At 46.2% G+C, this 23,646-nt stretch overlaps 1 protein-coding gene across 3 annotated transcripts in view; it reads left to right on the top strand.

Moving 5' to 3' along the window:
• zbtb11 (zinc finger and BTB domain containing 11) overlaps positions 1-23,243 on the top strand; it is a 43,590-nt gene extending 20,347 nt beyond the window's left edge. For all 3 annotated transcript variants that reach the window (XM_055941128.1, XM_055941126.1, XM_055941127.1), the window contains 7 exons: positions 8,697-8,931; positions 10,236-10,403; positions 11,639-11,756; positions 15,441-15,522; positions 16,176-16,252; positions 18,122-18,297; positions 21,452-23,243. In XM_055941128.1, coding sequence (XP_055797103.1) covers positions 8,697-8,931; positions 10,236-10,403; positions 11,639-11,756; positions 15,441-15,522; positions 16,176-16,252; positions 18,122-18,297; positions 21,452-21,981 — 1,386 coding nt within the window. In that variant the 3' untranslated portion in view covers positions 21,982-23,243. The remainder of the gene's footprint in view (positions 1-8,696; positions 8,932-10,235; positions 10,404-11,638; positions 11,757-15,440; positions 15,523-16,175; positions 16,253-18,121; positions 18,298-21,451) is intronic.
• The last annotated feature ends 403 nt before the right edge of the window (positions 23,244-23,646 follow it).

Here is a 23,646-nt window from a genome sequence, read left to right on the forward strand (position 1 = left end):
CTCTAGGTGTAGTAGTGTAGTAGTGTACGTACCAACATCACTGTTCTCTAGGTGTAGTAGTGTACGTATCAACAACACTGTTCTCTAGGTGTAGTAGTGTAGTAGTGTACGTATCAACAACACTGTTCTCTAGGTGTAGTAGTGTACGTACCAACAACACTGTTCTCTAGGTGTAGTAGTGTACGTACCAACAACACTGTTCTCTAGGTGTAGTAGTGTACGTACCAACAACACTGTTCTCTAGGTGTAGTAGTGTACGTACCAACAACACTGTTCTCTAGGTGTAGTAGTGTACGTACCAACAACACTGTTCTCTAGATGTAGTAGTGTAGTAGTGTACGTACCAACAACACTGTTCTCTAGGTGTAGTAGTGTACGTACCAACAACACTGTTCTCTAGATGTAGTAGTGTACGTACCAACAACACTGTTCTCTAGGTGTAGTAGTGTACGTACCAACAACACTGTTCTCTAGATGTAGTACTGTACGTACCAACAACACTGTTCTCTAGGTGTAGTAGTGTACGTACCGACAACACTGTTCTCTAGGTGTAGTAGTGTACGTACCGACAACACTGTTCTCTAGGTGTAGTAGTGTACGTATCAACAACACTGTTCTCTAGATGTAGTAGTGTAGTAGTTTACGTACCAACAACACTGTTCTCTAGATGTAGTAGTGTACGTACCAACAACACTGTTCTCTAGGTGTAGTAGTGTAGTAGTGTACGTACCAACAACACTGTTCTCTAGATGTAGTAGTGTAGTAGTGTACGTACCAACAACACTGTTCTCTAGATGTAGTAGTGTACGTATCAACAACACTGTTCTCTAGGTGTAGTAGTGTAGTAGTGTACGTACCAACATCACTGTTCTCTAGGTGTAGTAGTGTACGTACCAACAACACTGTTTTCTAGATGTAGTAGTGTAGTAGTGTCCGTACCAACAACACTGTTCTCTAGGTGTAGTAGTGTACGTACCAACAACACTGTTCTCTAGATGTAGTAGTGTAGTAGTGTACGTACCAACAACACTGTTCTCTAGATGTAGTAGTGTACGTACCAACAACACTGTTTTCTAGATGTAGTAGTGTAGTAGTGTACGTACCAACAACACTGTTCTCTAGGTGTAGTAGTGTACGTACCAACAACACTGTTCTCTAGGTGTAGTAGTGTACGTACCAACAACACTGTTCTCTAGGTGTAGTAGTGTACGTACCAACAACACTGTTCTCTAGGTGTAGTAGTGTACGTACCAACAACACTGTTCTCTAGGTGTAGTAGTGTAGTAGTGTACGTACCAACAACACTGTTCTCTAGATGTAGTAGTGTACGTACCAACAACACTGTTCTCTACGTGTAGTAGTGTAGTAGTGTACGTACCAACAACACTGTTCTCTAGGTGTAGTAGTGTACGTACCAACAACACTGTTCTCTAGGTGTAGTAGTGTAGTAGTGTACGTACCAACAACACTGTTCTCTAGATGTAGTAGTGTACGTACCAACAACACTGTTCTCTAGGTGTAGTAGTGTAGTAGTGTACGTACCAACAACACTGTTCTCTAGATGTAGTAGTGTACGTACCAACAACACTGTTCTCTAGGTGTAGTAGTGTAGTAGTGTACGTACCAACAACACTGTTCTCTAGGTGTAGTAGTGTACGTACCAACAACACTGTTCTCTAGGTGTAGTAGTGTACGTACCAACAACACTGTTCTCTAGGTGTAGTAGTGTAGTAGTGTACGTACCAACAACACTGTTCTCTAGGTGTAGTAGTGTACGTACCAACAACACTGTTCTCTAGGTGTAGTAGTGTACGTACCAACAACACTGTTCTCTAGGTGTAGTAGTGTACGTACCAACAACACTGTTCTCTAGGTGTAGTAGTGTACGTACCAACAACACTGTTCTCTAGGTGTAGTAGTGTACGTACCAACAACACTGTTCTCTAGGTGTAGTAGTGTAGTACCAACAACACTGTTCTCTAGGTGTAGTAGTGTACGTACCAACAACACTGTTCTCTAGATGTAGTAGTGTACGTATCAACAACACTGTTCTCTAGGTGTAGTAGTGTAGTAGTGTACGTACCAACAACACTGTTCTCTAGATGTAGTAGTGTACGTATCAACAACACTGTTCTCTAGGTGTAGTAGTGTACGTATCAACAACACTGTTCTCTAGGTGTAGTAGTGTACGTACCAACAACACTGTTCTCTAGGTGTAGTAGTGTACGTACCAACAACACTGTTCTCTAGGTGTAGTAGTGTACGTACCAACAACACTGTTCTCTAGGTGTAGTAGTGTAGTAGTGTACGTACCAACAACACTGTTCTCTAGATGTAGTAGTGTACGTATCAACAACACTGTTCTCTAGGTGTAGTAGTGTACGTATCAACAACACTGTTCTCTAGGTGTAGTAGTGTACGTACCAACAACACTGTTCTCTAGGTGTAGTAGTGTACGTACCAACAACACTGTTCTCTAGGTGTAGTAGTGTACGTACCAACAACACTGTTCTCTAGGTGTAGTAGTGTAGTAGTGTACGTACCAACAACACTGTTCTCTAGGTGTAGTAGTGTAGTAGTGTACGTACCAACAACACTGTTCTCTAGATGTAGTAGTGTACGTACCAACAACACTGTTCTCTAGGTGTAGTAGTGTACGTACCGACAACACTGTTCTCTAGGTGTAGTAGTGTACGTACCAACAACACTGTTCTCTAGGTGTAGTAGTGTAGTAGTGTACGTATCAACAACACTGTTCTCTAGATGTAGTAGTGTAGTAGTTTACGTACCAACAACACTGTTCTCTAGATGTAGTAGTGTACGTACCAACAACACTGTTCTCTAGGTGTAGTAGTGTAGTAGTGTACGTACCAACAACACTGTTCTCTAGATGTAGTAGTGTAGTAGTTTACGTACCAACAACACTGTTCTCTAGATGTAGTAGTGTACGTATCAACAACACTGTTCTCTAGGTGTAGTAGTGTAGTAGTGTACGTACCAACATCACTGTTCTCTAGGTGTAGTAGTGTACGTACCAACAACACTGTTTTCTAGATGTAGTAGTGTAGTAGTGTCCGTACCAACAACACTGTTCTCTAGGTGTAGTAGTGTACGTACCAACAACACTGTTCTCTAGATGTAGTAGTGTAGTAGTGTACGTACCAACAACACTGTTCTCTAGATGTAGTAGTGTACGTACCAACAACACTGTTTTCTAGATGTAGTAGTGTAGCAGTGTACGTACCAACAACACTGTTCTCTAGGTGTAGTAGTGTACGTACCAACAACACTGTTCTCTAGGTGTAGTAGTGTACGTACCAACAACACTGTTCTCTAGGTGTAGTAGTGTACGTACCAACAACACTGTTCTCTAGGTGTAGTAGTGTACGTACCAACAACACTGTTCTCTAGGTGTAGTAGTGTAGTAGTGTACGTACCAACAACACTGTTCTCTAGATGTAGTAGTGTAGTAGTGTACGTACCAACAACACTGTTCTCTAGATGTAGTAGTGTACGTACCAACAACACTGTTCTCTAGGTGTAGTAGTGTAGTAGTGTACGTACCAACAACACTGTTCTCTAGGTGTAGTAGTGTAGTAGTGTACGTACCAACAACACTGTTCTCTAGGTGTAGTAGTGTAGTAGTGTACGTACCAACAACACTGTTCTCTAGATGTAGTAGTGTACGTACCAACAACACTGTTCTCTAGGTGTAGTAGTGTACGTACCAACAACACTGTTCTCTAGGTGTAGTAGTGTACGTACCAACAACACTGTTCTCTAGGTGTAGTAGTGTACGTACCAACAACACTGTTCTCTAGATGTAGTAGTGTACGTACCAACAACACTGTTCTCTAGGTGTAGTAGTGTAGTAGTGTACGTACCAACAACACTGTTCTCTAGATGTAGTAGTTTACGTACCAACAACACTGTTCTCTAGATGTAGTAGTGTACGTACCAACAACACTGTTCTCTAGGTGTAGTAGTGTACGTACCAACAACACTGTTCTCTAGGTGTAGTAGTGTACGTACCAACAACACTGTTCTCTAGATGTAGTAGTGTACGTACCAACAACACTGTTCTCTAGATGTAGTAGTGTAGTAGTGTACGTACCAACAACACTGTTCTCTAGATGTAGTAGTGTAGTAGTGTACGTACCAACAACACTGTTCTCTAGGTGTAGTAGTGTACGTACCAACAACACTGTTCTCTAGGTGTAGTAGTGTAGTAGTCTACGTACCAACAACACTGTTCTCTAGATGTAGTACTGTACGTACCAACAACACTGTTCTCTAGGTGTAGTAGTGTACGTACCAACAACACTGTTCTCTAGGTGTAGTAGTGTACGTACCAACAACACTGTTCTCTAGATGTAGTAGTGTAGTAGTGTACGTACCAACAACACTGTTCTCTAGATGTAGTAGTGTAGTAGTGTACGTACCAACAACACTGTTCTCTAGATGTAGTAGTGTAGTAGTGTACGTACCAACAACACTGTTCTCTAGGTGTAGTAGTGTACGTACCAACAACACTGTTCTCTAGGTGTAGTAGTGTAGTAGTCTACGTACCAACAACACTGTTCTCTAGATGTAGTACTGTACGTACCAACAACACTGTTCTCTAGGTGTAGTAGTGTAGTAGTGTACGTACCAACAACACTGTTCTCTAGGTGTAGTAGTGTAGTAGTGTACGTACCAACAACACTGTTCTCTAGGTGTAGTAGTGTACGCACCAACAACACTGTTCTCTAGGTGTAGTAGTGTACGTACCAACAACACTGTTCTCTAGGTGTAGTAGTGTACGTACCAACAACACTGTTCTCTAGGTGTAGTAGTGTAGTACCAACAACACTGTTCTCTAGATGTAGTAGTGTAGTACCAACAACACTGTTCTCTAGGTGTAGTAGTGTAGTAGTGTACGTACCAACAACACTGTTCTCTAGGTGTAGTAGTGTAGTAGTGTACGTACCAACAACACTGTTCTCTAGATGTAGTAGTGTACGTACCAACAACACTGTTCTCTAGATGTAGTAGTGTACGTACCAACAACACTGTTCTCTAGGTGTAGTAGTGTAGTACCAACAACACTGTTCTCCAGATGTAGTAGTGTAGTAGTGTGCGTACCAACAACACTGTTCTCCAGATGTAGTAGTGTGCGTACCAACAACACTGTTCTCCAGATGTAGTAGTGTAGTAGTGTGCGTACCAACAACACTGTTCTCCAGATGTAGTAGTGTACGTACCAACAACACTGTTCTCTAGGTGTAGTAGTGTACGTACCAACAACACTGTTCTCTAGATGTAGTAGTGTACGTACCAACAACACTGTTCTCTAGGTGTAGTAGTGTAGTAGTGTACGTACCAACAACACTGTTCTCTAGATGTAGTAGTGTACGTACCAACAACACTGTTCTCTAGGTGTAGTAGTGTAGTACCAACAACACTGTTCTCTAGGTGTAGTAGTGTGCGTACCAACAACACTGTTCTCTAGATGTAGTAGTGTACGTACCAACAACACTGTTCTCTAGGTGTAGTAGTGTAGTAGTGTACGTACCAACAACACTGTTCTCTAGGTGTAGTAGTGTAGTAGTGTACGTACCAACAACACTGTTCTCTAGGTGTAGTAGTGTAGTAGTGTACGTACCAACAACACTGTTCTCTAGGTGTAGTAGTGTAGTACCAACAACACTGTTCTCTAGGTGTAGTAGTGTAGTACCAACAACACTGTTCTCTAGATGTAGTAGTGTACGTACCAACAACACTGTTCTCTAGGTGTAGTAGTGTACGTACCAACAACACTGTTCTCTAGGTGTAGTAGTGTAGTAGTGTACGTACCAACAACACTGTTCTCTAGGTGTAGTAGTGTAGTAGTGTACGTACCAACAACACTGTTCTCTAGGTGTAGTAGTGTAGTAGTGTACGTATCAACAACACTGTTCTCTAGATGTAGTAGTGTAGTAGTGTACGTACCAACAACACTGTTCTCTAGGTGTAGTAGTGTAGTAGTGTACGTACCAACAACACTGTTCTCTAGGTGTAGTAGTGTACGTACCAACAACACTGTTCTCTAGGTGTAGTAGTGTACGTACCAACAACACTGTTCTCTAGGTGTAGTAGTGTAGTACCAACAACACTGTTCTCTAGGTGTAGTAGTGTACGTACCAACAACACTGTTCTCCAGATGTGGTAGTGTACGTATCAACAACACTGTTCTCTAGGTGTAGTAGTGTGCGTACCAACAACACTGTTCTCTAGGTGTAGTAGTGTAGTAGTGTACGTACCAACAACACTGTTCTCCAGATGTAGTAGTGTGCGTACCAACAACACTGTTCTCTAGGTGTAGTAGTGTAGTAGTGTGCGTACCAACAACACTGTTCTCTAGATGTAGTAGTGTACGTACCAACAACACTGTTCTCCAGATGTAGTAGTGTACGTATCAACAACACTGTTCTCTAGGTGTAGTAGTGTACGTACCAACAACACTGTTCTCTAGGTGTAGTAGTGTAGTAGTGTGCGTACCAACAACACTGTTCTCCAGATGTAGTAGTGTAGTAGTGTACGTACCAACAACACTGTTCTCTAGATGTAGTAGTGTACGTACCAACAACACTGTTCTCTAGGTGTAGTAGTGTACGTACCAACAACACTGTTCTCTAGGTGTAGTAGTGTAGTACCTCTAAATAGGTTTGTGTCTGAGGCTGAGACAGGAGGGAGACACTGTGGTCTGAGTCATGTTTGACTGGCAGCCAGTGGTCCTGTTTTTCTTTAGAGGTGGTGTATTTCAGAGTGAACAGAGACGTTATAGTGTTGTCATATGAATGATCTATCATGGCCGTGTATGGCAGGGTTCCCCTACTGGCGGCCTGCGGGGGGATTCTATTTGGCCCCCCAAGTTTTCTGAGCAGGAAAAAAAAGGTGTTTATTTATATAATCAAAAAAACTTTTATATTAAAAATGTGTGTGTATATATATACCTTTGATCAATAAAGATACATTTGTATATATTTAAAATCTCTCTCTATTTATATATATATGAGATTTATGAGATTTATGAGATATATGAGATTTTATATATATACAAAATCATATTTTTTGATCAAAGAAAGGTTTATGTATATATACAATCTCTCATATTGATTTTATATATATATAGCTATTATATATATATATTTATATATATAAAATCAGTCAGCTCCAAGTGATTTTAATTTAGGAAATGTGTTCCAAAGTTTTCCCAGGTGTGATATATAGAGAGAGAGACTGTAATGAGATGTAACATTACAGAGGGAAAGGGGGGATACCTAGTCAGTTGGAAAGGGGGGGATACCTAGTCAGTTGGAAAGGGGGGGATACCTAGTCAGTTGGAAAGGGGGGGATACCTAGTCAGTTGGAAAGGGGGGGATACCTAGTCAGTTGGAAAGGGGGGGATACCTAGTCAGTTGGAAAGGGGGGATACCTAGTCAGTTGGAAAGGGGGGGATACCTAGTCAGTTGGAAAGGGGGGGATACCTAGTCAGTTGGAAAGGGGGGGATACCTAGTCAGTTGGAAAGGGGGGGATACCTAGTCAGTTGGAAAGGGGGGGATACCTAGTCAGTTGGAAAGGGGGGATACCTAGTCAGTTGGAAAGGGGGGGATACCTAGTCAGTTGGAAAGGGGGGGATACCTAGTCAGTTGGAAAGGGGGGGATACCTAGTCAGTTGGAAAGGGGGGATACCTAGTCAGTTGGAAAGGGGGGATACCTAGTCAGTTGGAAAGGGGGGTACCTAGTCAGTTGGAAAGGGGGGGATACCTAGTCAGTTGGAAAGGGGGGGATACCTAGTCAGTTGGAAAGGGGGGGATACCTAGTCAGTTGTACAACTGAGTGCCTTCAATTGAAACGTGTCTTACTCATTTAACCCAACCCCTCAATCAGAAAGGTGGGGGGGGGGGCTGCCTTTATCGACATCCACGTCTTTGGCGCCCGGTGAACAGCACTGTAATATTACGAAGGACAGTCATTGGTCCGTTTAAACCATGGAGCTCTCAATGACATATTTTCAGTAACTGCACCCCCATCACCTATTTACCCCAGGTGGTCTGTCATTCACGTTGGAAACAGGACTTGGTTGATAATGTTATCTATGTAATGTTAGCCAGACCCCTTTCCTAATAGTGAGTTGAAACCGTCCTCCCCTTTTTTTGCCCTCAGAACAGCCTCAATTCGTCAGGGCACTCAGGGTTTGTGATCGTATACAAATGTAAAGGTTTGAAATTATTATGTTTTAGTGATATATCAGTTTTGAGCTTTTTTTTTTGCGTTAAATTTGCAGTTTACAAATTATTTGTAATTATGTTCTGGGCCCCCCCCCCCCCCCCGACCATCCGCTCCGACCAAAAATGTGTCCCGTGGCTGATTCTAGACTGCAATGCTGAGTACAATCCTTCTTTCTCTAGTTATGTAACACTCTCTCTCTCTCGTCTCTCTCTCTCGTCTCTCTCTCTCTCTCGTCTCTCTCTCTGTCTCTCTCTCTGTCTCTCTCTCTGTCTCTCTCTCTGTCTCTCTCTCTGTCTCTCTCTCTGTCTCGTCTCTCTCTCTCGTCTCTCTCTCTCGTCTCTCGTCTCTCTCTCTGTCTCTCTCTCTCGTCTCTCTCTCTCGTCTCTCTCTCTCGTCTCTCTCTCTCTCTCTCTCTCTCTCTGTCTCTCTCTCTCGTCTCTAGTTATGTAACAAGGAGTTTCAGTACGCGGCCTCTCTGAGGGCCCATCTGGCCCGACACAAGCACCAGAAGAGTCAGAGGCCCAACCTGGTCAGGGTCCCCCAGCCCCACGGTGAAGAGGGCCTCGAGGGGGACGTCAGGGCCAAGGGACGCACCAAGAGAGAGTTTGTCTGTGACATCTGTGGAAAGACTCTTCCTAAGCTGTATTCTCTGAGGATCCACATGCTGAACCACACGGGTAAGTTTCTCCCAGCTCTCAGGTGGGTAAAGCACCTGTATAAATCTAATCTGTTGTTGTTATCAGGGGTCACGGTAAGCTTTCCGAAAATCAACATTTTCAAAACATAGGCCCTCAAAGAAAATCTGGTTTTAGACCATTTCATGTGTGTTTTTAATGTTGAAATGCAATAATATTTTGTTGATTAGTGGAGAAAAACTTTAGTTTTTATCACAAAGATTGATGGATGACCATCAGATTTCTTATTTTTACTATCAAACGAATGCAGCCAGCTTAATTTCCTAATGTTTCGCTTTTAAACTTAATCTTGCATTTTAACTTCGTTACTTTTCTCCGGTAGTTTTACTATTGTCTCTTCCTCTCTGCTATCGGTCAGAGCGCCGTCTGCCCGTTTGTGAATGCGGGAATTTGATTGGTCTGACGACAAGAGCAAAGGTTTCTCGTCTGATTGGAGAAACGCTACCTGAAGTACAAATTTAGTCTTTAGTCGAGCAGAAATTGACAAACAGAAACGTTTTAGATCTGCGTTTACGCAATGCAGCAAGATAGTTCAATATATTTTTAACTGTGTGAGAAATGTAGAATTCTGCGTTGACCTGGCCTTTTTATTATTACTGATTTTCAGGGATTCAATCCTATGGCGGGTTGTTGGCTTCTGGCTTTTTTTAAAGGCAATGTTCCTGCAATCACAGAAATTCTATTCACAGGAAAACACTGCATATATCACCTCAATTTGAAGTTGCCTCTTTAAAGCAGTAGTGTCTATCACCCGCGCCGGGCGGTGAGTCGTCTATCACCCGCGCCGGGTGGTGAGGAGTCTATCACCCGCGCCGGGCGGTGAGTCGTCTATCACCCGCGCCGGGTGGCGAAGCCTATCACCCGCGCCGGGTGGCGAGGCCTATCACCCGCGCCGGGTGGCGAGGCCTATCACCCGCGCCGGGTGGCGAGGCCTATCACCCGCGCCGGGTGGCGAGGCCTATCACCCGCGCCGGGTGGCGAGGCCTATCACCCGCGCCGGGTGGCGAGGCCTATCACCCGCGCCGGGTGGCGAGGCCTATCACCCGCGCCGGGTGGCGAGGCCTATCACCCGCGCCGGGTGGCGAGGCCTATCACCCGCGCCGGGTGGCGAGGCCTATCACCCGCGCCGGGTGGCGAGGCCTATCACCCGCGCCGGGTGACGAGGCCTATCACCCGCGCCGGGTGGTGAATCCTTAATGTCAATAAAGCAGTAGTGCCTATTACCCGGTGTTGGGATTGAATCCTAGCCTTAATATTGTTTATTATAATGATTGTTGTTCCCACAGGGGTGCGGCCCCACTCCTGCAAGGTCTGTGGGAAGACGTTTGCTCATAAACACAGCCTGAAGATGCACAGAGCTCTGCACGACGCTGCTAAACAGTTCCACTGTCTGCTCTGTGACAAGTCCTTCGTTAGTAAGAGAAGTCTGGAGGAACACACCAGTATTCACACAGGTACAATGGAGCATTATCCTCAGACACCAGTATTCACACAGGCACAATGGAGCATTATCCTCAGACACCAGTATTCACACAGGTACAATACAACATTATCCTCAGACACCAGTATTCACACAGGTACAATGGAGCATTATCCTCAGACACCAGTATTCACACAGGTACAATGCAACATTATCCTCAGACACCAGTATTCACACAGGCACAATGGAGCATTATCCTCAGACACCAGTATTCACACAGGTACAATACAACATTATCCTCAGACACCAGTATTCACACAGGTACAATGGAGCATTATCCTCAGACACCAGTATTCACACAGACACAATACAGCATTATCCTCAGACACCAGTATTCACACAGACACAATACAGCATTATCCTCAGACACCAGTATTCACACAGGCACAATACAGCATTATCCTCAGACACCAGTATTCACACAGGTACAATGGAGCATTATCCTCAGACACCAGTATTCACACAGGTACAATGGAGCATTATCCTCAGACACCACTATTCACACAGGTACAATGCAGCATTATCCTCAGACACCAGTATTCACACAGGAGGTACAATACAACATTATCCTCAGACACCAGTATTCACACAGGCACAATACAACATTATCCTCAGACACCAGTATTCACACAGGCACAATACAACATTATCCTCAGACACCAGTATTCACACTATGGAGCTGTTGAGATGCCTGCGTTGGCCTGACTAGGCATCCCACCATATTTGCTAGAATGAGCCAGTATGGTACGTCGGGGTTGGCACAATAGTGTGACAAGGGTATTAGTCCTCAGTCCATAGGAACACATTGCTCTCTGATGATAAGGGGTGTCATACTATACTGTTCACTCAATACAGAAGTCCTTGGTTTGGTGAATCTAAGTAGGTCTGTTAAATGTCTTCCAGGTGAATCTAAGTAGCTCTGTTAAATGTCTTCCAGGTGAATCTAAGTAGCTCTGTTAAATGTCTTCCAGGTGAATCTAAGTATCCCTGTTAAATGTCTTCCAGGTGAATCTAAGTAGCTCTGTTAAATGTCTTCCAGGTGAATCTAAGTAGCTCTGTTAAATGTCTTCCAGGTGAATCTAAGTAGCTCTGTTAAATGTCTTCCAGGTGAATCTAAGTAGCTCTGTTAAATGTCTTCCAGGTGAATCTAAGTAGCTCTGTTAAATGTCTTCCAGGTGAATCTAAGTAGCTCTGTTAAATGTCTTCCAGGTGAATCTAAGTATCTCTGTACCCAGTGTGGGAGGTCGTTCCACCGAGCGTCCGGTCTGAGTAAACACTTAAAGAGACACCAGCCCAGACCGGACGTACGAGGGTTCCCCTGTAGTCAGTAAGGACCTGCTTCTCTCTCCTCATTCTCATACGTTCATTTGGATTAAGTCGTTTTTTTTTCCTGAGTGAGTGAGTTTTGTCTTTTCGTGTGTGTGTGTCAGAGGTTTTGTGATGTCTGTGTGTATGCTCTTTCCTGCTGTATTAGGTGTGTGAGCAATATTGTCTGTGTAGCTATGTACAAAACATTAGGAACACCTGCTCTTTCCATGACAGACTGACCAGGTGAATCGAGGTGAAAGATATGATCCCTTATTGATGTCACTTGTTAAATCCACTTCAATCAGTGTAATTTAAGATAAAGACTGGGCATATGGTACTGACACAATGGTAAAGACGGGGCATATGGTACTGACCCAATGGTAAAGACGGGGCATATGGTACTGACCCAATGGTAAAGACGGGGCATATGGTACTGACCCAATGGTAAAGACGGGGCATATGGTACTGACCCACTGGTAAAGACTGGGCATATGGTACTGACCCAATGGTAAAGACGGGGCATATGGTACTGACCCAATGGTAAAGACGGGGCATATGGTACTGACCCAATGGTAAAGACGGGGCATATGGTAATGACCCAATGGTAAAGACGGGGCATATGGTACTGACCTAATGGGAAAGACGGGGCATATGGTACTGACCCAATGGTAAAGACGGGGCATATGGTACTGACCCAATGGTAAAGACGGGGCATATGGTACTGACCCAATGGTAAAGACGGGGCATATGGTACTGACCCAATGGTAAAGACGGGGCATATGGTACTGACCCAATGGTAAAGACGGGGCATATGGTACTGACCCAATGGTAAAGACGGGGCATATGGTACTGACCCAATGGTAAAGACGAGGGGTATGGTACTGACCCAATGGTAAAGACGAGGGGTATGGTACTGACCCAATGGTAAAGACGGGGCATATGGTACTGACCCACTGGTAAAGACTGGGCATATGGTACTGACCCACTGGTAAAGACTGGGCATATGGTACTGACCCAATGGTAAAGACGGGGCATATGGTACTGACCCAATGGTAAAGACGGGGCATATGGTAATGACCCAATGGTAAAGACTCGGCATATGGTACTGACCCAATGGTAAAGACGGGGCATATGGTACTGACCTAATGGGAAAGACGGGGCATATGGTACTGACCCAATGGTAAAGACGGGGCATATGGTACTGACCCAATGGTAAAGACGGGGCATATGGTACTGACCCAATGGTAAAGACGGGGCATATGGTACTGACCCAATGGTAAAGACGGGGCATATGGTACTGACCCAATGGTAAAGACGGGGCATATGGTACTGACCCAATGGTAAAGACGGGGCATATGGTACTGACCCAATGGTAAAGACGGGGCATATGGTACTGACCCAATGGTAAAGACGGGGCATATGGTACTGACCCAATGGTAAAGACGGGGCATATGGTACTGACCCAATGGTAAAGACGGGGCATATGGTACTGACCCAATGGTAAAGACGGGGCATATGGTACTGACCCAATGGTAAAGACGGGGCATATGGTACTGACCCAATGGTAAAGACGAGGGGTATGGTACTGACCCAATGATAAAAACGAGGGGTATGGTACTGACCCAATGATAAAGACGAGGGGTATGGTACTGACCCAATGATAAAGACGAGGGGTATGGTACTGACCCAATGGTAAAGACGAGGCGTATGGTACTGACCCAATGATATGGCTCATGCGCTGCTGGTGCCAATAATAATATTCGCTGAATTAAGTTGAGAATTAAAAAGTAAAAGACAGATTAGTCTTTTCATTGTCTTCTCTTTGAAGCAATAGCCAATTGATTTCCAAACTATTTTTTCCTGCATTTGAAGTTTGAAATACTGCGATATGCCTTGCTGGGCCTCTTTCACTGACATTCACAACTCTACAATCATCTATTTGGTAGCCTGTTGGCCACACCCACTGCCTTCAAACAGGCTATGGGATTTAAAACAATTGTATTTACAGGGTGGGGGTACCTATAGATCCTATAGCCTACAGGGTGGGGGTACCTATAGATCCCATAGCCTACAGGGTGGGGGTACCTATAGATCCTATAGCCTACAGGGTGGGGGTACCTATAGATCCTATAGCCTACAGGGTGGGGGTACCTGTAGATCCTATAGCCTACATGGTGGGGGTACCTATAGATCCTATAGCCTACAGGGTGGGGGTACCGATAGATCCTATAGCCTACAGGGTGGGGGTACCTATAGATCCTATAGCCTACATGGTGGGGGTACCTATAGATCCTATAGCCTACATGGTGGGGGTACCTATAGATCCTATAGCCTACAGGGTGGGGGTACCTATAGATCCTATAGCCTACAGGGTGGGGGTACCTATAGATCCTATAGCCTACGGGGTGGGGGTACCTATAGATCCTATAGGCTACGGGGTGGGGGTACCTATAGATCCTATAGGCTACAGGGTGGAGGTACCTATAGATCCTATAGCCTACAGGGTGGGGGTACCTATAGATCCTATAGCCTACAGGGTGGGGGTAGATGTGTGGGGTGTTTTTTTCTTGGCACATATTGGGCCCCTTGAATGCCATAGGATATCTGAACATCGTTGCCAATCATATACCTCCCTTCATGTCAGCGGTGTATCCATCAGGGAATTGATTTGCCCCATGCCACAAGGCTAGGATTGTCCAGGAATGGTTCCACAAGCATGAATTCACCTTACTGCAGTGGCCTGCCCAGTCGCCGGGATCTCAGCCCAGTCGCCGGGATCTCAGCCCAGTCGCCGGGATCTCAGCCCAGTCGCCGGGATCTCAGCCCAGTCGCCGGGATCTCAGCCCAGTCGCCGGGATCTCAGCCCAGTCGCCGGGATCTCAGCCCAGTCGCCGGGATCTCAGCCCAGTCGCCGGGATCTCAGCCCAGTCGCCGGGATCTCAGCCCAGTCGCCGGGATCTCAGCCCAGTCGCCGGGATCTCAGCCCAGTCGCCGGGATCTCAGCCCAGTCGCCGGGATCTCAGCCCAGTCGCCGGGATCTCAGCCCAGTCGCCGGGATCTCAGCCCAGTCGCCGGGATCTCAGCCCAGTCGCCGGGATCTCAGCCCAGTCGCCGGGATCTCAGCCCAGTCGCCGGGATCTCAGCCCAGTCGCCGGGATCTCAGCCCAGTCGCCGGGATCTCAGCCCAGTCGCCCGGATCTCAGCCCAGTCGCCCGGATCTCAGCCCAGTCGCCCGGATCTCAGCCCAGTCGCCCGGATCTCAGCCCAGTCGCCCGGATCTCTGCCCAGTCGCCCGGATCTCTGCCCAGTCGCCCGGATCTCTGCCCAGTCGCCCGGATCTCTGCCCAGTCGCCCGGATCTCTGCCCAGTCGCCCGGATCTCTGCCCAGTCGCCCGGATCTCAGCCCAGTCCAATGAGATGGAACGATCTATTTGGAGTAGAGATCCACTAGCAGCCAACTGTGGGGAAGCATTGGAGACAACATGGCGTTCCACATCCCTGTGGAACGCTTTCAACACCTTGTAGAGTCCATGCCTCAACGAATTGAGGCTGTTCTGAGGGCAAAAGGGGGCGCAACTCAACATTATGGTGGTGTTCCTAATGTTTTGTGTGTGTGTATATGTGTGTGTGTGTGTGTGTGTGTATATACAGTATGTGACGTAGTGCCTGTCCTGACTGGTCTGTATCCCCTTCTCTCCTCCAGCTGTGATAAGAGTTTCTTTGAGGCCAAAGACCTGCAGCAGCACATGAACAAACACCTGGGACTCAAACCCTTCCAGTGTCAGGTGGGAAATAATAATATTAATAATAATGGTGGTATATTCTATCAGCTGGGTTTGGTGTTATATTCTATCAGGTATGTGGGAAGTGTTACAGCTGTGTTGGGTTATATTGTATTCTATCAGGTATGTGGGAAGTGTTGGGTTATATTGTATTCTATCAGGTATGTGGGAAGTGTTACAGCTGTGTTGGGTTATATTGTATTCTATCAGGTATGTGGGAAGTGTTGGGTTATATTGTAATCTATCAGGTATGTGGGAAGTGTTGGGTTATATTGTAATCTATCAGGTATGTGGGAAGTGTTGGGTTATATTGTATTCTATCAGGTATGTGGGAAGTGTTGGGTTATATTGTATTCTATCAGGTATGTGGGAAGTGTTACAGCTGTGTTGGGTTATATTGTATTCTATCAGGTATGTGGGAAGTGTTGGGTTATATTGTAATCTATCAGGTATGTGGGAAGTGTTGGGTTATATTGTAATCTATCAGGTATGTGGGAAGTGTTGGGTTATATTGTGTTCTATCAGGTATGTGGGAAGTGTTACAGCTGTGTTGGGTTATATTGTATTCTATCAGGTATGTGGGAAGTGTTGGGTTATATTGTATTCTATCAGGTATGTGGGAAGTGTTACAGCTGTGTTGGGTTGTATTCTATCAGGTATGTGGGAAGTGTTACAGCTGGAAGAAGGACTGGTATTCCCATGTGAAGTCCCACAGTGTGGCAGAGCCTTACAAGTAAGTCACCACCATAGAAATCTAATTCTATTCATCACATGCTTGGTAAACAACCGGTGTGGTCTAACAGTGAAATACTTACTTACGGGCTCTTCCCAACAATGCAGAGAGAAATAAATAAATAATAGAAAAGTAAAACACGTAATAATAAATACACAGTAAGTAACGATATACAAGCGGTACCAAGTCGATCTGCCAGGGTACGAGCTAATTGAGGTAGGTACGCACATATAACTAGGACTGAAGTGACAGGTGGTGAACTATAACATGGTAAACGATAGTAAGTTAAAAGTGTCGATGCAGATAGTCCAGGTAGCTATTTGGTTAACTATTTAAATTGCTATTTAGCAGTCTTATGGCTTGGGGGTAGAAGCTGTTCAGGATCCTGTTGGTTCCAGACATCGTTACCGTTTGCTGTGCGATTAGCAGAGAGAACAGTCTATGACGTGGGGCCTTCCTCTGACACCGGTTGGTATAGAGTTCCTGGATGGCAGGGCGCTCTGATGATGTACTGGGCTGTACGCACTACCCTCTGAAGCGCCTTGCAGTCACCATACCGAGCGGTGATGCAACCAGTCAGGGTGCTCTCGATGGTGCAGCTGTTGGTGCAGCTGATGCTCTCGATGGTGCAACAGGCGTTTCTTTTAGCCTGTTACGTTAGGATACCACTAATACTTTCACAGCCTTGACAACAGGCGTTTCTTTTGGCCTGCTACGTTAGGATACCACTAATACGTTCACAGCCTTGACAACAGGCGTTTCTTTTGGCCTGCTACGTTAGGATACCACTAATACGTTCACAGCCTTGACAACAGGTGTTTCTTTTGGCCTGCTACGTTAGGATACCACTAATACGTTCACAGCCTTGACAACAGGCGTTTCTTTCAGCCTGCTACGTTAGGATACCACTAATACGTTCACAGCCTTGACAACAGGCGTTTCTTTTGGCCTGCTACGTTAGGATACCACTAATACGTTCACAGCCTTGACAACAGGGGTTTCAAAAGCTGACACATTTAGTTTACGTTCAAACAGGAAACGGCATACATTCATACACACAAACATCTTCATACTAATTAGTTTTCAGATATGTTCTTTATTTTGTCTCTTTCTAATGATGGAGGGATGATTAAATGATGGAGGGATGATGGAGGGATGATTAAATGATGGAGGGATGATTAAACGAGGGAGGGATGATTAAACGAGGGAGGGATGATTAAATGAGGGAGGGATGATTAAACGAGGGAGGGATGGATGGATGATTAAACGAGGGAGGGATGGAGGGATGATTAAATGCGGGAGGGATGGAGGGATGATTAAATGCGGGAGGGATGATTAAACGAGGGAGGGATGATTAAATGAGGGAGGGATGGAGGGATGATTAAATGATGGAGGGATGATTAAACGAGGGAGGGATGGATGGATGATTAAATGCGGGAGGGATGGAGGGATGATTAAATGCGGGAGGGATGGAGGGATGATTAAACGAGGGAGGGATGATTAAATTTTTATTTTATTTCACCTTTATTTAACCAGGTAGGCTAGTTGAGAACAAGTTCTCATTTGCAACTGCGACCTGGCCAAGATAAAGCATAGCAGTGTGAACAGACAACAACACAGAGTTACACATGGAGTAAACAATAAACAAGTCAATAACATGGTAGAAAAAAGAGAATCTATATACAATGTGTGCAAAAGGCATGAGGGAGGCAATAAATCGAATAATTACAATTTAGCAGATTAACACTGGAGTGATAAATGAGGGAGGGATGATTAAATGAGGGAGGGATGATTAAAGCACTTTGACAATTGTTGATGTAAAAAAGTATTTCCTAGATGATATGTGATTGTTAATCCTTTGTCCTGTAGGTGTAATGTCTGTGGTAAGGAGTTCTTTGAGAAGGCTCTGTTCAGGAGACACGTGAAGAAGGCCACGCACGGAAAGAAGGGCCGAGTGAAACAGAACCTGGAGAGAGAGTGTGAACACTGTGGCAGGAAGTTCACCCAGCTCAGAGAGTACAGACGACACATGAACAACCACCAGGGTGAGAGACACACACACACACACACACACACACTTAAAGCTACAATATGTCTTCGGCCTAATGTCACTTGGTTTACTATAAACCTGGGGGATGGGGCTGGAGAAATGTAAGCTCTCTCAAGTTCGTAGCTGGAGCTATACATGGAATTTACTATGCGGGGAACATCTAACACGCGAACCGCACTGTTTAACTTGATCTAAATGGACTCGAACAGTAAAACGGACTAGTCCTCGATGATATAGGGTAATGTGTACTCTAAATGGTCTCTCTCGAACAGTAAAACGGACTAGTCCTCGATGATATAGGGTAATGTGTACTCTAAATGGTCTCTCTCGAACAGTAAAACGGACTAGTCCTTGATGATATAGGGTAAAGTGTACTCTAAATGGTCTATCTCGAACAGTAAAACGGACTAGTCCTTGATGATATAGGGTAAAGTGTACTCTAAATGGTCTATCTCGAACAGTAAAACGGACTAGTCCTTGATGATATAGGGTAAAGTGTACTCTAAATGGTCTATCTCGAACAGTAAAACGGACTAGTCCTTGATGATATAGGGTAAAGTGTACTCTAAATGGTCTCTCTCGAACAGTAAAACGGACTAGTCCTTGATGATATAGGGTAAAGTGTACTCTAAATGGTCTCTCTCGAACAGTAAAACGGACTAGTCCTCGATATGGGGTAAAGTGTCCTTAAGCCCACAAATCTAAGTTTAGACATTTCTAACATATACTTGCCTAATTTTGTCAGAAAAGTGTCGATAAAATGAAAGATTGCTTTCAAAGTTTTATGACTTTGTTATTTTTTTTTTTACAAGACATACAAATATTTGATCAAATATGTGAAAAGTCCAGACTGGGCTTAATGGATACCTGATGTACTGTTAAAAGCCCATGGGTGTTCCATATAATCCCAGTTCTTAAATATTCAAATTTTAATTTCCAAATATTAAACATACAAACTGACATTTCCTATGTATAATTAGATTCTATTAATCTCACCTAAAGTTATTAAAATAAACTGATCGTTACTATTTATCATTAAAGTAGCTCTCATAACGAGGGGGTGTCCAATCATATCCACAGAGATCAATGTGGTCATAAGGTGTTAGCATGCTAACGCTGGTGCCGAACCAAACTAATGTGGTCATAAGGTGTTAGCATGCTAATGCTCTCTCTCTGCGTCAACCGCTACCCGTCGCTCTCTCTCTGCGTCAACCGCTACCCGTCGCTCTCTCTCTGCGTCAACCGCTACCCGTCGCTCTCTCTCTGCGTCAACCGCTACCCGTCGCTCTCTCTCTGCGTCAACCGCTACCCGTCGCTCTCTCTCTGCGTCAACCGCTACCCGTCGCTCTCTCTCTGCGTCAACCGCTACCCGTCGCTCTCTCTCTGCGTCAACCGCTACCCGTCGCTCTCTCTCTGCGTCAACCGCTACCCGTCGCTCTCTCTCTGCGTCAACCGCTACCCGTCGCTCTGCGTCAACCGCTACCCGTCGCTCTGCGTCAACCGCTACCCGTCGCTCTGCGTCAACCGCTACCCGTCGCTCTGCGTCAACCGCTACCCGTCGCTCTCTCTCTGCGTCAACCGCTACCCGTCGCTCTCTCTCTGCGTCAGCCGCTACCCGTCGCTCTCTCTCTGCGTCAACTGCTACCCGTCGCTCTCTCTCTGCGTCAACCGCTACCCGTCGCTCTCTCTCTGCGTCAACCGCTACCCGTCGCTCTCTCTCTGCGTCAACCGCTACCCGTCGCTCTGCGTCAACCGCTACCCGTCGCTCTCTCTCTGCGTCAACCGCTACCCGTCGCTCTCTCTCTGCGTCAACCGCTACCCGTCGCTCTCTCTCTGCGTCAACCGCTACCCGTCGCTCTGCGTCAACCGCTACCTGTCCACTCTAAACGTGTTGACGACAGTACAGAGGTTTCTCATCTTGGTAAAGGCACCGTGGCTAGATGCATCACTGTAGTTTGTGTGTTTTAATCAACTTAAATCTGAACAGAACATTTATGCCCGTGTTTATTTAATATTATGCATATCAACACACTATCCCCATGTGGTTCAATGTAAACCGACCTTAATTTGAACGGTGATAAAAAGGGAATAGCAAAGTCTAAGACCACCTGAAATAGATGTGATTTAGTCCTATTGAGTATAACAATAAAATGTTCCTTTTTACACTAATAAGACAAAATGCATTTTAAAAATGTAAGCTGTGAAACTTGTTAAGTGATGTTGCTACTGTGTGACTGACAAGCAGGCACGACCACTAGCATAAAAAAAAAAAAAAACATTTTCAATCGGCAAGAAATGGTAATTAATGCCCATGAGCATATATCTCTTTGTTTTACATAAAGTATGATCACTCACCTGAGAAGGTACTAAACAAGTATGTATCTGAGGGACGCCTCAACACTGTTTCTTTGCAGCTTTGAAATTGGCCACTATTGGGAACTTATACAACTTAATAATACAACATCTGATTGGTTTAGAATAACCACTGTTATGGAGACATCATCTGATTGGCTTAGAATAACCACTGTTATGGAGACATCATCTGATTGGCTTAGAATAACCACTGTTATGGAGACATCATCTGATTGGCTTAGAATAACCAGATCAATTTTTTAAAATATTAAATAGCAGAAAATGTTTTTATTTGTTTGTTTTTTTTATCCAAAGATGGAAATAGGTATGTGGCCTTAACACTAGAAAGGCTGAGTTATAAGCAGTTTTAGGAGGGTATGTCAGTTTGTTGACAACAGCTAAATGAGATCCAACTGATGCCGCTTCATGAAGACGAACACCATTCTGTAAGCACCCGTCCAATAACTGACAACGGAATATTTTTTGACTGCTGGTGATATCGACACTTGTATTCATTATAATGCCATTATTGCATCTGTGCTGATTTTCACTATTTGTCAAGCACACTTGGTGCTTATCATGATGTTGAGGCTACTGATTTAGTTTTCTTTATTTGACCGGGCGTCAATGTCAGGAACGTGGGGTGGGGGGGGTCCAACGAGGCCTTTCTAATGTTACTAGATACACTCACCCTACAGACAGGCGTTGATTGGCTGGCTGGAGGATAAGGAGTCTGTAGGATTACAATGTAGAGCTGTGTGTTTCCCCGTCTTCTAACACACGTACTCTTCTCTCAGGAGTCAAACCCTTCGAGTGCCTGACGTGCGGCGTAGCCTGGGCCGACGCCCGCTCTCTGAAGAGACACGTACGTACCCACACTGGTGAGCGCCCTTACGTGTGCCCCGAGTGCCAGGAGGCCCACATCGATGCCCGCTCCCTACGGAAGCACATGACCAAGTACCACGGCGACCTCCTGCCGGGGAAGATCATGCTGGAGAAAGATACTCTACAGTTTCACAATCAGGGTACTCAGGTCGAACACGCCGTCTCCATCCTGGCGTCCGATCTCCCCCCCGAGCTCCGGCCCGTCCAGCCGCCGCCGGCCGAGGAGATCGAGACGGTGCTGATCACGGAGGAGACTGTGGAGGCGGTAGAAGCGGTTCAGGCCGTTCAGGGCGACGGGGTCGCGACCTTGTCGGACCAGAGCATAATGCAGGTGGTGAACTATGTGTTGTCTCAGCAGAGTGTACTGCCTGGGGGGGTGAAGATGGAGGAGCAGGAGGTTATACAGACCATGGAGGTGGTACACATGGCAGAGGTGGAGTGATGTGACAGACCAGGCGGAGTGATGTGACAGACCAGGCGGAGTGACGTGACAGACCAGGCGGAGTGACGTGACAGACCAGGCGGCGGGACGTGACAGACCAGGCGGCGGGACGTGACAGACCAGGCGGCGGGACGTGACAGACCAGGCGGCGGGACGTGACAGACCAGGCGGCGGGACGTGACAGACCAGGCGGCGGGACGTGACAGACCAGGCGGCGGGACGTGACAGACCAGGCGGCGGGACGTGACAGACCAGGCGGCGGGACGTGACAGACCAGGCGGCGGGACGTGACAGACCAGGCGGCGGGACGTGACAGACCAGGCGGCGGGACGTGACAGACCAGGCGGCGGGACGTGACAGACCAGGCGGCGGGACGTGACAGACCAGGCGGCGGGACGTGACAGACCAGGCGGAGTGACGTGACAGACCAGGCGGCGGGACGTGACAGACCAGGCGGCGGGACGTGACAGACCAGGCGGCGGGACGTGACAGACCAGGCGGCGGGACGTGACAGACCAGGCGGCGGGACGTGACAGACCAGGCGGCGTGACGTGACAGACCAGGCGGCGGGACGTGACAGACCAGGCGGCGGGACGTGACAGACCAGGCGGCGTGACGTGACAGACCAGGCGGCGTGACGTGACAGACCAGGCGGCGTGACGTGACAGACCAGGCGGCGGGACGTGACAGACCAGGCGGCGTGACGTGACAGACCAGGCGGCGTGACGTGACAGACCACCTAGTGGACAGGAAGAATGACTCGCATAGTCACTAGTATCCCTAACACTGAACCAGGTGGAAAGCCGAAGTGACTCTAGTATCCCTAACCTATCAGAACCCAGGTGGACAGGTTGAGTGACAGGTAGACTGAACACAGGCCTATTCCACTCTGTCCTGAGGTGGAGGAACAGGGAATCTGTCAGAGACCTGGGTGGTGTTCAGTAGGGACACACTGTAGCAAAGCATTCTGCAATGCAAAACAATGTGTTCTTATTAGACAAATTCAGGTACTGTTCCCTTGTTTTTCCCCAATTGAACAGACCCCTCTGTCTACAGTGGGACAGAAGGTACAACGTTGACAATTTTTTTTACTGAATATATATATATATATACATTGAACGAACTGAATTGATTTAAAGCTCAATCCAATCTTGTGTGTAAATAGTGGCAGTCATTAAAAATATTCTGTATTAATCTGGATCAATTTGCTGTATTCATGAATCTCAGATGTTTTATTAAATTATAAAAGAATCCAGACTTTACTTTTCCTTCAGGACCATTTTTTATTTACCATGTCGTTAAACTTTGTTCTAGCCTTGTTTTAAAATCTGCCTGATCTGCTCACAGTCTGGTTTCACAAGGTTTCTTCCCCTCTTTTACTAGTTGAAGCTCAACTAGCACCTCCCCTGGCCACTCCACTAGCACCTCCCCTGGCCACACCTCCCCTGGCCACTCAACTAGCACCTCCCCTGGCCACACCTCCCCTGGCCACTCAACTAGCACCTCCCCTGGCCGCACCTCCCCTGGCCACTCAACTAGCACCTCCCCTGGCCGCACCTCCCCTGGCCACTCAACTAGCACCTCCCCTGGCCGCACCTCCCCTGGCCACTCAACTAGCACCTCCCCTGGCCGCACCTCCCCTGGCCACTCAACTAGCACCTCCCC

The sequence above is a fragment of the Salvelinus fontinalis genome, chromosome 12, assembly GCF_029448725.1.
Source record: "Salvelinus fontinalis isolate EN_2023a chromosome 12, ASM2944872v1, whole genome shotgun sequence".
Classification (NCBI taxonomy): domain Eukaryota; kingdom Metazoa; phylum Chordata; class Actinopteri; order Salmoniformes; family Salmonidae; genus Salvelinus; species Salvelinus fontinalis.